Raw genomic sequence first — 13,608 nt, 5'->3', positions numbered from 1 at the left:
TGGATAGGAGGTTTTAAGCAACAACGTCAACCGTTCACGTTGTGCTGACTTGGTTTTTGCGTGTTACTTTATTTATAAGGATATCAAATAAAAGTAATTGTGAACATAAAACATTTCATTTGTGACTTTAAATAGTGCATAAATCCTAAATTCTAAATTGAATGCCTTAATGTGTTTTTATAATTTACACATTTTTCTCTAAAGACTTTTTTAGATCCATGCTGTACAATTGAACTGATGGTAGATCTTTTTTTCAAAAAACAAGACTTTACAGAGTGCACATGAAGGCAACATCTGTCTCCTCACGGCATCCAGGGCTTTTGTTGGTCCCCAGCTTTTGTTGCCCTCCCCTGCATGAATCAGGGACGTTGCAAATATTTAAAACAGGCAGCACATTAGGCCTCCACACCAATTATTATTTATCTAGGCTTGCCAAAATGTATAGTTGCCCCTCCACCCAGCCCTTCCTCCCCAGCCTTCCTGTGAATGGATGCTTTGTTTGAGGATCCGGGTTCCAGTCTGGCTGTGGGAGGGATGCTGTGGCTGCTTTGCATCGATCAATTACAGTCTGTGAAATAACTGTTGAGTCCAAAGCTCACGTCTGCCAGGTCGACAAAGACCCCAGACAGTGAGGCCTTACGGCCGTTGAGGACAACAGAGACAATTCCACTGTTACTGATGAATCCTTTTGACTCTTAAACTGAGGTTATAATTTTTTAATAGCTCTATTGTTTGTTTTTTTATTTCTTCAACAGAAATGTTATCCAGTTTTGTGACTTTCCTCACATGCATCTGTATAGACACCATCTTTGAATTGTTGAAGAGTCAGACTGAATAAATGCAGTAAAAGTCATAATTACCAACCAAAAAGTATCATTTGAAAACCTAAAGCCACCAGGATTAAGACGTGTGAATCTTTCACAGGATCAGAGTGCGTCCTCACACGCACATTCATGAACTTCTGTTACCGGTGTCAGTTTGCTCGGCTCAGCGTTGGGTTTCATTCTCCAAGAAGAAAAACAAGAAAAGAAAAGCAGAGAGGAGAACGGAGACAAATCAACCCTCATCTGCAGGTAGGAATGCTGCTCTGCTGCATTCGGTCAAGCGGTAATCTGGAAAAAAATAACATCTAATAGTACAAACTTTTAATATTGTTTGCGTTTAAGAATGCTAGCAGCATAAATGAAGGTTTGTTTTATGCTTTCGTTTTGTGATGAAGCTCATGGATATCTCAGTTGTATTTCTCTGAAGCACCTTGAATTACTTTGTGTACGAATTGTGCTATACAAATAAACTTGCCTTGCCTTGAATGGGAATGTTTGTGGTATTTTTTTTCCCCACTTATTTCCAAAAAGTATTTGTGCAAAGCAGTTCAAGTCTGAATATCAGTTTTTTATTCACATTAGCAGACTTTCTCAGGCGTTCTCGAATAAAACAGCTGCTTTACATGAAAGTAAAGACGAAATCTAATGATTTATTTTGAAATTTCTCAGAGATTGCAAACATCCATTCCTTTTTTTCACAAAACACAATGCTTTTCTTAGTAAGATAATAAAAAACAGACAGTCAATGATACATTTAATTTAAAAAGAACATTTTTTTAAACATTGAAACAATTTGCTGATATTTGTAAAGTCAAAACTGTAAGAGTTAAAGCCTCCAATGACAGAAATACAACACATTACCTATAAATATTGTTGCATCAGAAACGTATTTGGAAAAATGTATTTGTAATTGGACAATAATTATTTTAACTTTATATTTTAACTAATTGAGAACTTGACCTAAGTTCTCTTGGTAAAAAAGCATAGTTAATAAGATAACAGAGTTGAAATCAGAGGTTAGAATATTTTTTATTTTGTGTCAGAAAATCCAAATGTCATTTTAACTTCATCCCCTAAATAGCGGCCCCCAGTGGTCAAGATGGGAACTGCCCGTTTCGACAGGAAAATACTTTGTCTGAAATTGGAATAATCTGTGGTTTAATCCATCCATTTTCCTAACCTACTACATTCTTCTTGGGGTCACAAGGTCACCGGACCTTGTCCCGGCTTCTGTTGGGCTAAGGCAGGGTACAGCCTGGACAGGTTGTCATTCTGTTGCAGGGTGCACAGTCACACACACACACACCTGGGTGCACTTTAGAGAAACCATAAAACCTGTGAAGCATGTTTTTGGACGGTGAGAGAAAGCAGGAATACCTGGAGAAAACCCATGCATGCACTGAGATAACATGCCAACTCCACACAGAAAGGTCCCAGCTGGGATTCGACCCAGGGCCTTCGCTGTGAGGCGAGAATGCCCACTCACTGCACCACCATGGAGCCCACATAAAAGCTATTATAAAGTTGACAGAATTGAGATTTATTCTTACAAATTAAAAAATATAACAATAAAAATCATCAGCAAAAGAGAGAAATTGACTTAACATGCAGAAAAATCACCAGTTCTTATTCATCTTATATTAAAGAATGCAGCATTTACTGCATAGAAATAAATATGAAATTCCTTTAGGAGTCTTTATTAGTCTGACAATTTCACTTTCTCTAGATCAACAACATCGCCTTAAGAGAATTGTGTCAAAAAGACCCAATGGATTTGGGCCCACTAAAAACTTTGTGAACTTTATTTTTTAAGGTTGGACTTAATTATAAAGTGCGTTGAAATGACTTGAGTTCTATTCTTGATAATCAAGATATTTATTTGTTTGACTTAATAAAGAAAAATCCAAAAATAAAGAAATAGGTCATGTGAAGTTGGTCTTGTTAGTTGGAGAAACGTAATGATGAGTTGAAATCAGCGGAAAAGGTTTGCTAGACATTTCTTTCAGTTAAGTCAACCTCGTATCTTTTACAGTGTAGTTGACGTCTTTTAAGTTTAGGACTTTATATGCAAAAGATAAATAAAATGAAATGTAAGTTTACATTTGGCGGGAAAAAACCCTCAAATTTTCTTTGAACTTTTTACCTTTTTTTAACTGATTACATTTTTATTAGTTTATTTTTTTACCAAGAATGACATTTTAGCGCATCATCTGGTTCATATTTCATATCTTCATTTTTTTAAACAACTTTTTGGAAGTACAAAAAAGCAAAGCTAACAAAAGAAAAAAAAAGGAAACATAAACATCAATTTCATTTCATTTGACCTTTTGCGTCTTTTGTTGCTTTTTTATTTTTTTTTTGTAACCACTGCAGCTCTGTAGTGACTTTAAAATTAAAAATCTTGTGTTCAGTTGTGACGAATCGTTTTCATAATTTAAAAAAACGGATATAAAGTAGGAGATGATCCAGTTTCCTCCTCAGAGGAAGACTTTTTCGTTCAGCCTTACATTTACAGCTGCCCTTCTCTGTGTAGAATGTCACGCATGGGGAGGGATGTTCATGGTTTGTATCCGGGTCAGCTGGCTAGGGTTCACACTGTGCGGGCCAAAGACTGCGGGTAAGAAAACAATACATTTACGTAGGTTTTGTTTTAAGTCAAACTGCTATTTGTCACACAGTTTTTAGAAAATATCTGTCTTTTCTTCAGAATCAATGAAACCTTTTTGAATTTACAAAATAAAAGCAACAAAATAAGATGATTCTACAGACTTTGACAGCCTCAGATTAATCTTTTCCCCAGATGAGTTTTTTGATGTTAAGTTGTTTTTTCAATGTGCTGCAGATTTTATCCTCTCTCCATAAGTATGGCCCATAAGTCTGCTGAGTGCTCGGAGCCTGGAGGTGAAAGGGGGCAGCCCGGTTTTGACGTCCTCGCCCTGAGAGCCCAGAGCCTGGATCAGAGAGCTGAGGAGAAACTCCAGCGTCCTCCTCAGACAACCTACCAGGAGCACTTTGGATCTCCATGTCTTTTCTTTCATCGCTCTTAGCTTGCTGTTTTCTATAAACCTTAAAAGAAATGTGAAGCAGAAAAGATGCATTCAAACAAGTGAGTGCATTTTTCTACTGTGGCCACAGGAGGGCGCTAATGTTTGATTTCTGCTTTTTTATGTTGCAATGCAAGAGATGTGTGTTAAACAATTATGAAATGGATCCATGTTTGTAGCTTTACTTTCCCTTTAACAATAAGGAAGAACTAAAAAAAAATGTTTGTTATGTAATTTGTGGCTTTCTTTCCTTTCAGTAACAGCTGCAGATCCAGTTTGGAATATTTCAGCTATGTGAGGCGTTTTGTAATCTCTTCATCAACTCGTTGACTGCTGGGAACCAGATGAATTCCGGCATCTAAAGACAAACGTCTGGAGGTTAAACTGCAGCAAATTCAGTCACTTTAATTCGTGGCTCAGCTTCTGTTCACAAATATTCACTGATGTTTTTGCAGCTCAAGGATGATGTGAGTTTTACACAAACTGTACAAGACTGTATTAGGGAACTTAAAGTTTTTTTCTGATTTAATTTGAGGCTTTATTCTAATTTCTTTGGCTTTTCAGAAATAGTTTTTTTTTATTATTTGATCAGCCCTTCAACATCGACCCATAATTAAGGATAAAAATAAAACGAAATCATGGTTTGAACTTTGAACAGTATGGAATTGGACTCGACTTTTTCTAAATGCCTCGAATTTGTGATCTTTTAGTTTTTGGGAGCATCAAAGACGCTCAGGAGAATTTGAACTGGAATCATTTTTTGTTGGATACACTTCAGGTTAAAAACAAACAAAAAATTCCCATTATGAGGAGATGATGGAAGCTGATGATGGAAGGAGATCCCACCTGGAACATGAACACGAACAGACCGAAGCTTCAGAGACGATTCAGGTCAAACAAGCCACATCTGAAGCTACAGACGCCGGGAACGTGACCCTCAAGAACGCAGGTTCTTGAACAGGCATTTTAGCACATGGTATTCACACTGGACAAGCAGGGAGGGGCTTCTTCTTTTTTTTCTATGTTTATTGGCGCATGTCCGACACCTACAGTTGAAATTGAAACGTCTAATTGGTGCAAATCTCATGAATCTCACTCCAGGTTTTTTCTTTCACAGCTAAATTCTGAAATATGAAAAACTTAGTGTCATATCATTCCGACCGGGCACAAACTATTGATTTATCCTCCAGGATTCGTTTTTGGCACACATTTAACCGTGAATTAAATGGGACGCCATCCATAATTCTCTGTCAGACCTGAGTCCCTGATTGGTCAAAGCTCGACCTGCGTTCAATGGCCGCCCATAACGGTTTGAAGTAATATTTATATATCTACAATGAGAACAAAGGTCACAGTTTTGGTCATAAAAACTGTCGTAAAAACTTGCTTAGCTACGCGTGAATGCGAGAGTTTTGAACGATCAAGCCTCAGGCCTACTTTGGTGAGCTGCCATCCTTTTTCCTACTTACTCTAAACATAAACACAAATTTACTGGTTTATGATTCTGTAGAAAAAGCACATAAAAGTATACAAATACGTATAAATACCTTTTAGCAAATCCTCTTTTGTGGAGCATAAGAAAATACACTTTTTAACGAATAAAATAAATCGAGCATCAGAGATTTGTATTGATGCAGGGATGTAAAAACCTTTGAAGGCCGTGTCACACAGCCACTATATCTACATTTTGCACATCTTGCACGGATAAAAATTGCTCATCGGTGAACATATTTGGAAAAAGTTAGACAAGTTGTGGTCTTGAAATTTTCACAGATGTATCACGAAAAAACCATGCAAAGAACAAATAAATGAGTGAGTCGTGCGTCAATTATGTAATTTTGCCATGTTATGAGCACCGTATACGCGAGATAAAAATTTACATGAAAAGTCCGTTAGACGCCGTGGAAAGCCACTAAAGCATATGCATCTTTTGCAATTGCATAAGATTTACGTAATAAACTATATATAAACAACGTAAAATATGAATAAACTGGTTAATTCTCACCTGGACAAAAATTCACATAGGGAGCTGTCGGCCAAAACCCTTGACGGACGTCTGCGCACATTGACAAATGACAAACGCAAGTAACACTTATGAATTTTGTAAATCACTCATGTATCACAAAAGACCGAAAGTTCATTTGTGGAAAAAGCCCAAAATGTACTCAGTGGCTGTGTGACACGGCCATAACAGTCAATCTTACTTCTATGTGCATCTCAGTCATAAATTAAGCAACCTTTACTCAAAAAATGATTGTTATTTAATTTCTCCTCAACCGTAGAGCCACTATGGAGGCTGAGCCTCAAATTCAGTCAAGGAAAAACACAAGACAGAAAAGGATCCATTTCCTCGTAGCAGTGCATTGTTTTACAAAAGAAGATAAAGAGTCTTTTTTTGGATAAAGAGGAAGAAGATTCCATAAAACTTGTAAGAAGGTTTGATCTAGTAGAAGCCCATCTACGCTAAAAAAAGGCACTGATTCTTCGTGCATCAAACAAGTCCTCATCTGGTCAAAATACTATGAAGATCTATAGTGGTTTCAACTGAAAGAGTCTAAAAGAACCTGATAAAACAAAGAGCCTCATGTTGGAGGAGGAAACAGATAAAAAAAAAAACAAGTTATCTGTCAACCTTTTGGCAGAAAAGCATCCCCGGCATGCGAGGAACATGCCAGGGATGCTGTCGTGCTGGAAAATGACCATGAAAACTAAAATTTCCTGTGTGATGAACCTTTACTAATCAATAATTACAGGATCTCACTAATAAAAAAAGTAACCTTCAAACGCAGATAAATATGACAAACTCTGACACTGCAGTAAAAATTCCGTTTGTGCCATAAACATCTTTCTGCATCCATTGTCTGTGTCTTTGGTCCAAATGTCAATAATGGAACCCCATATAAAACACTTTAAATGGTTACATGAGAGAAAATGATTTCATTTTCACTTAAAAGGTGCCACATTTTCAGATTTGATCACTTAGAGTTACAATCCGAACATCTGGGTTCGTCTGGGGTTTGACCACTTTCTGATGTGTAAGTTGTTTGTTTCACATTAAATCTTTTTGGCTGTTAATTGTGTCAAAACTTCCACCTTTACTTGATAAATGTCTCAACAGCATCTATATGCACACAGGTGAATATTTCCCCACATAAGAAAACATAAAAAACTCTCATTCTTTCATTTGGAGGATGTAAATGTTGTCTTTATGTCATCCAAACAGGTTCTTCTGGTGTTTGCAATCATCTTATTGTGATCATTTTGGGGAAAAGACTTCCTGGAAACACAAGTAACAATTGTTTAAAACCATTAAAAGCACCAATGAATTGTATTCTAGCACTATTATTTAGAAAGATGTTGTTTTCCTCTGTAATCTGTTTGTTTTGGCTTAAATGCTGAATGGGAGAAATAAAAAAAAAGCATGTCTTTTAGTGAATTATCATAGCTGTCTGCTGCATTCAGGTTCAAGGAAGTATTCCTGTGTTTTTCTGGTCACATGCCTGAATGTGCCACACTGAGGACTGGACTAAATCTGTGCTGCACAGACATTCTTCTGTAAAAAGTCCTCTGTTTTATTCAGGAATCCTGTTGTAAAGCTGGAAAACAAGAAGCTAAAATTGCAGAGAAACTGGCTAAATCACTTTTCTAATCCAAAATATCCTAATCACAAATTACAAAACAATTCAAAATAAAAGGTCAAAATGTACATTTTAGTGCTTCTGAGTCTTTCCTCCACAGATGCAGCAGCCGACTCTGCATTTTTTCACTACGATCTGCTTCTTCCTTCTTGGAAACGATGCAGAAACAAATGACGACACTAAAACAGGTTGGTCCGTGGGATGACATATAAAAGCAGGTGAGTTGACAAGATCGTGGTTCACAAACTAATTCCCATCAGCTCAAAAAGGTAGGAATTTACCATTATTAGTGTTTCTGGTACATTATTTACAGATATTATCGTCATTTGAGTTTTATTTTTACATCTTTTTGTTTCTGGATGATGGCTAGTGTTGAGTTTAAACATTTCCCTGTGATTCTGTTGTTGCCATGAAACCCAAAGGATGCTGAAAATATGGAGCTTTAAAATGCTCACATGTTAAAAAGAAAATGAGCTGAAAGGACAGACAATAGAAATATATCAAAAGTTCTTAAATGAAAGTATAAGGTTACATAGAGGCTGATGATTGTGCTTGTTGAGTGTTTAACACTCAACAAGCACAGTGTTAACACAAGAAATTAAATAGAAAAATGCATTAGGTACCAAAGTGATTGTCTGTACTTTGTCCCATTGGGGTTCTCATTTTCTTATTTCTACCTTTCCAACCTTTTTTGGATTTTCTTTTTGTTTTAATTGTGAAACATTTGAATTCATTTGGATTCTTTCCTTCTTTCTCCAGAATCTCACTCCACAGACAGAAATGCAGATTATTTTTTGTTGTCCTTACGAGGTCATGCTTCTTAATCAGTAAATGTTCTCTTTCTCTTTCCTTAAATTCTGTGGAAGTCGTTTTTTATTATAATTTTGGGGTTAATTTGTGGTCATTTTGGTTTTGTGGAGAAGATCAGGTTAAATAAATATATTTAGTGGTACCCTTAGGCTCTTTTGTAATATTTGGTTTAGTTGTTTATGACAAATAACCAAGAAGTGATTTCTACATGGATAAATATCAGATTAAACCTTAAATTGAAAACAGTCTTGTCTTGTTTTCACCTAATTTAAGCAGAAAAAAAGAACATCACACTTACTTTTAGACTTTAGCTGCAGTCAAAAAACTTCTATTACAGCTTAAATGTTGAGGAAAGTTCTTCAAAGTTACTAGTTTTGTTTTTGGACTGTGGGATAAAACCAGAGTAACCAAACCTCCACATTTGAAGGAATTGAACCATAACCTTTCATGCTGTGCAGAAATGCTGCCTTTCTTTGCAGCGCATTGCAGCTTGGTGGTGCAGAGGTAGAGCGGTCGACCTCTGACTGGAAGACTATCAACACCCACTAGCCCATGTGTTGAAGTGTCCTTGAGCAAAACACTGAACCCCACATTGCTCCTGGTGGTTTTAGATCAGCCCCAGTATTCGGCAGCAGAGCCGCCATCAGTGTGTGTTAGTAGAAGGTAGTAAAGCTACATCAGTATACGCCATTTACTATCTATGTGTCTCGGTGACGCCACAACCTGAAACTATTGTTCTCCAGTAGTTACATCCTTGAGTCGGTCCCTTTGCTCAGCATTTCCTGCTAAAAATATCACAAACCAGTTCTACCGGGAGGTGTCCACAAACAGGAAAGTGTGCAGATCACTGACCTCTGCTGGGGGAAGCTTCCTCTTTCAGACATAAAAAGAGGCTTGTTTTATTGCATGGGTCTACTTTAAACAGTGCACATGAGAAATGACATTTACCTGGACAAAAAGATGATTCTTTAATCAATGGCACAGCCAAACATGCTGCTGGGACTATTGGAAAAAAACAAACAGTTTTTGTAATTCTCCCTGCAGTTGGTTGAGATGAAGCTGGGATTGCTGCTGGCGTTGGCTGTGGCCGCTCTCGTGCCCGGCCTCTCCGAAAGCAGGATCATGTCCAGATGTGAGCTGAGAGACGAGCTCCAGAAGTTCCTGCATGTCCCCGAAGACCTCATGATGATTCATACCCAACTCTTGGAAATTAGTAAGAAACAAAAAGATGTATTTGTTTTCTGGATGTTTGTTTGTTAATCGTTTTGTTTATCCACACATTGATTGCTTTCATTGATTAAATTCTAATCATTGAAAGAGAAGCTGAGCTTTCATTATTTGTGTTGTTCGTGTAATTCCTTAAACTTATTTCATGAAACTTCCATCTATTTGTCTACAAGTGGATGCATTGGAATGGAGCTGAGCAGGGAGCTTCTGGCCCGCCCAGCGTGTTTCATACGTCACGAATATGATCTTTTCAGACGGATTTTTATTAGTTTCCTCCTGGTTCACAACAGCTTGAACGAAGAAATGCATTTTAAACTTAATTTTCTTTATATATGTCCCCCATCGTGAGAAAAAGGCTACAAGGACATGTTTGAAAACGTCATTTTACTCAATTTAATATGTTTAATTCTGAAAATAACCAATTTAGAACTCTACAGTTATTCTATTAACTTGTTTCTATTGTCGTCTTTAAACTACCTAAAATTAGCAAAAGCGGCATCATTTAATCACAAAAATCTTCATGAAAAATGTTCTTAATTCAAACGTACCTTTACGATGCCGGTACTTTGATAAAACATGGTAGGAAACGCACATCTTCAGCGTGAGAACAACTTGTGTGAAATGTTTTGACGGAACAAATTCAACAAAAAGAGCTTCTGATGTAACTCTTCTACGTCTGATGTGTCTTTAGTTTCTTGTGAAGTGGACATAAAGTCCCAACTGAACACCAACCTGGTCATCATGGAAGGTGTCCGCCCGACCTCGGTGGTCCTCCCTGCAGCTGCTGATGCTGCTCCCAAGTCACAAGATGAGGAATTCGATTCTACCACCACAGTTTCTGGCGGCAGAAAAAAGCGGAGTGCCCCCAAAGACGAGGGCGACGAGAAGAAGGAGGAAGACTTCAAGCAACCTATCGGAGTGGCCTTAAACTCTGAAGAAAACAAGTTTAACGAGGAGCAGATGGAGCAAGACGACGACCGGATGGAGGGTTACAGCGATCCAGAAAACATGGAGTCCATGTCAAAGCCATGGTCAGTGGGCCATTATGGGATCTTCCAGCTGTCAGACAGCCACTTCTGCGATTCGGGTTACCGCTGGTCCAGAAATGTGTGCCACAAAAACTGCTCAGGTGAGACAAAAGACAAATCTTATTTTGATTCTTTTTCCAAAAGAAAAGACAACCTGCACATTTTACGAATTGTTGTTTTTCTTTTCTCCAGCCTTTACTGATGACGACATAACAGATGACGTCGTGTGCTTCATCAAGAGTGGTTACTGGAGGTGAGCACGATTTATGTAGAACGAAATCACACCTGTAATGCATTTCTTTACTGATTTAGGCTAAATCTATATTAAGAAAAAAAAACCCAGAACAGATAAACCCCCAAACTAGCAAATTTAAACACACCCCTTAACATACCATTAAACCAATAAGGTAAGCAGTTGCTGGAAAGAGAAGAGGGATTTACTTTTCTGCAATATGCGGGGTTGTCCACTAGATGTCAGCAAACCCTTTACTTTAGGACAGAAACTAAACTAGCACAAGAACTGCGTTTCTTTAGACTTACCCTAACCCCTTCAGAACCATTTGGAGGCTGAATAAATGTTTACTGACATTTGTGGAGCGAATGTGGCCGTAGTTAAATTATATAAACTAAGACGGCACTGTGAGACAAACATTAAATTCGCACTTTGCAGAGAAGCTGAGCACACAGAGTTTGCATGGCGCTCTGGGAACTTTGAAGAATAAAACATACATTTTTAACTGCTTCGTAACCCGTTTTGCCGTTGATGTGGAAGCTGCGCCTATGCAGATTCAGATGGAGCTGTTTGAGCTTGCAGTGCTTTTGCACACTGAAGGCAAAGTACAACACTGCAGGGCCTCACAGTTAAAAAAAAATTCTTTATGGAGAGCAAAATCTATTGGCATTTAGAAAATTTAAGTTTAAATTTTCTTATATAAAATGACATAACAGTGAAGAAATGTCAATGTTTTTTTCTTTTAATGTTTACATTATTTCTAACTTGTATAATTTTGACAGGAAATATTATTAATTAATGTTTAAGTTGATTTATTCAATAATAATATTTTTTGTCTATTTTTAATTTATATTTATCTTTAAAAAAGTTAAGTTTTAAACTTGTAGTGCCCCCTGCCCTAAAGAGAAGTAGGATTTACTTTGTTGCAATATACCACCTGTCCACTAGATGTCCCCAAATCCCTAACTATGGGACAGAACCTGCCACAACATCTACGTGGTATGAAAAAAACAGCAGCGTTTCTTTATTCTTCTGGGGAAAACGTTTAGCTAAATTGATAAACCTTATGGAGAAAAAAAAATTCATTCACCAAAAATTGCTAAATTAAAAGCACCGCTTAACACCCCTCCAGACCAAAGGGTTTCAGCAAAGCAATAGCTGTGAAAAGAAACAGGGTTTACTTTACTGCAATACCTAATATCACCAAATCCCCCTTCAGGACAGAAATGGACATGATATAGAAAAAATATGTTTTGTTATGTTTTTTAAAGTCATTTCAGTACCAAATGGACCTTCCATTGCACAAAAATAATGACCAATCCTTGCCTTCATCCTGATTAAATCTTTTACTTTTAAAAAGAAGATTTAGCTGAGTTTGCTAGAAGATACACATCAAGTAAAGGAAAAAATTGTGCAAAAATGTAACACATGTTTTAAAACAACGGATCTGAACAACTGACATATTTTTGTTTTTACTTTTATAGAGTTTTTCTGAGGGACGTCTCTCACAGCTGTTACCACCAAAGGAAGACCTACTTTGCTAGCTGCGATTGAGCTTTTCCAGCTTTAAATCTGCAATATCTCCTGCTGTATTGTAGTTTCTTCTTTTACTTGTCAACAAAATTGCTTTAAAGTGTAATACTTTTTGATTTTAGTTATTCCCCACACAGTAAGTAACTGGAAATAAAAACACTTCTGACTTGTTTCTTTACATAGTTTTGATTCATTTAATATTAACATGGCAAAATTCAATACACTGATTTAAGAAAATTAAAGCTAAATGATTCTGACAAACGTTCTTAAGCTGTCTCATTTGCCAATAAAAGCAATGTTTCTTGATAAACTGAAAATGTTAACAGGAATTTTATATTCCCATACAAACAAAATCACAATGAAAACCTCATCTAATGGAGAAGTATGTAAAACATTGACTTATTAAAAAGACACTTTTTTGTTGGTTTCATCTCCATAGCAACCATTTTATGTTTTGGTCACCTGGGGGTGACGAAAACAGGCGTGTGTAATATTTAGAAGAATCTGCACAAGTATAATTTTGGATTTCCATGGCAACTAAGGTTTTTTTCTTAACCATGTCTAGATTACTAATATGGTCATATTTTTGTTGCATCGTTCTATTCGACTTGAGCCAAGGATTCAAATATGACATTTTCACAATGTAATAATTTTTCTGAGCTCGCCACACGAACGCCATTAAAGTTTAAAATCAGAAATGTTTCTCACGTAGCTTGTAAACTTGTAGAAGTTACTGAAAGTGTTTGTTTTTGATGCTTTTAATCTTTTAATGCCGACCACGGGGGTCATTGCCACAGCGCCCGCCCAACACAGCGGCTCAGGGCCCCTTCTACGGCTATTAGACCAGGGTTTTTCAACCTTTCTTGAGCCACGGCACACTTCTTTAACCTTGACAAAAATCCCGCGGCACACCAGCATCCCAAAAAAAAAAGAAAAAGCAGAAACTCAGTCTGTTTTGATCTACAGCACCCCCCCCCCCCCCGGCAATCTGACGTGCATTTTTGTGATAATTGTGGCAGAAAAAGCAGGAAGTTGCAGATGTTTTTTCTAAAAGATGTAATAAAAGTTAAGTTACATACAAACTGTATGTTCGTTGTGGTTTCAAGACGTGTAAGGACGACTTATTGTACGCTGAGGCGCTGTCCCTTTAAGCCAATGCATCATGGGAGATGTAGTGTAAAAACTGCGACAAAACGGCAGAAAGACTCGCGTCTCTGAGCTTCATGGTTTTGTTCACTTGTTCCACGGTCTGATACCGGATTCTGTGGAAAG

The 13,608-nt window shown here is 37.3% G+C and overlaps 1 protein-coding gene and 1 long non-coding RNA gene across 2 annotated transcripts; both read left to right on the top strand.

Moving 5' to 3' along the window:
- The first annotated feature begins 263 nt into the window (after positions 1-263).
- Positions 264-4,595, top strand: LOC110015920. The gene is made up of 3 exons (XR_002291182.2): positions 264-1,073; positions 3,358-3,441; positions 3,667-4,595. It is a non-coding gene; the product is annotated as an uncharacterized LOC110015920 (long non-coding RNA).
- Positions 4,596-7,739: 3,144 nt separating this feature from the next.
- LOC101173999 lies at positions 7,740-12,601 on the top strand. Its single transcript, XM_023954470.1, has 5 exons — positions 7,740-7,775; positions 9,361-9,529; positions 10,235-10,672; positions 10,764-10,824; positions 12,288-12,601. The coding sequence occupies exons 2-5, from the start codon at positions 9,370-9,372 to the stop codon at positions 12,355-12,357; spliced, it is 729 nt and encodes a 242-aa protein (XP_023810238.1). The 5' UTR covers positions 7,740-7,775; positions 9,361-9,369; the 3' UTR covers positions 12,358-12,601.
- Positions 12,602-13,608: the final 1,007 nt, after the last annotated feature.

The sequence above is a fragment of the Oryzias latipes genome, chromosome 1 (assembly GCF_002234675.1).
Source record: "Oryzias latipes chromosome 1, ASM223467v1".
In the NCBI taxonomy this organism is placed as follows: domain Eukaryota; kingdom Metazoa; phylum Chordata; class Actinopteri; order Beloniformes; family Adrianichthyidae; genus Oryzias; species Oryzias latipes.
The sequence above is the reverse complement of the archived record's forward strand: the minus strand, read 5'-3'. Positions and strand labels throughout refer to the sequence as shown.

Excerpts from the sequence above, each read along its gene's own strand:
- LOC101173999 (XM_023954470.1), top strand. The coding sequence starts at position 9,370 with ATGAAGCTGGGATTGCTGCTGGCGTTGGCTGTGGCCGCTCTCGTGCCC. Across the intron at positions 9,530-10,234 it reads TACCCAACTCTTGGAAATTA|TTTCTTGTGAAGTGGACATA; the intron begins GTAAGAAACAAA and ends ATGTGTCTTTAG. Across the intron at positions 10,673-10,763 it reads GTGCCACAAAAACTGCTCAG|CCTTTACTGATGACGACATA; the intron begins GTGAGACAAAAG and ends TCTTTTCTCCAG.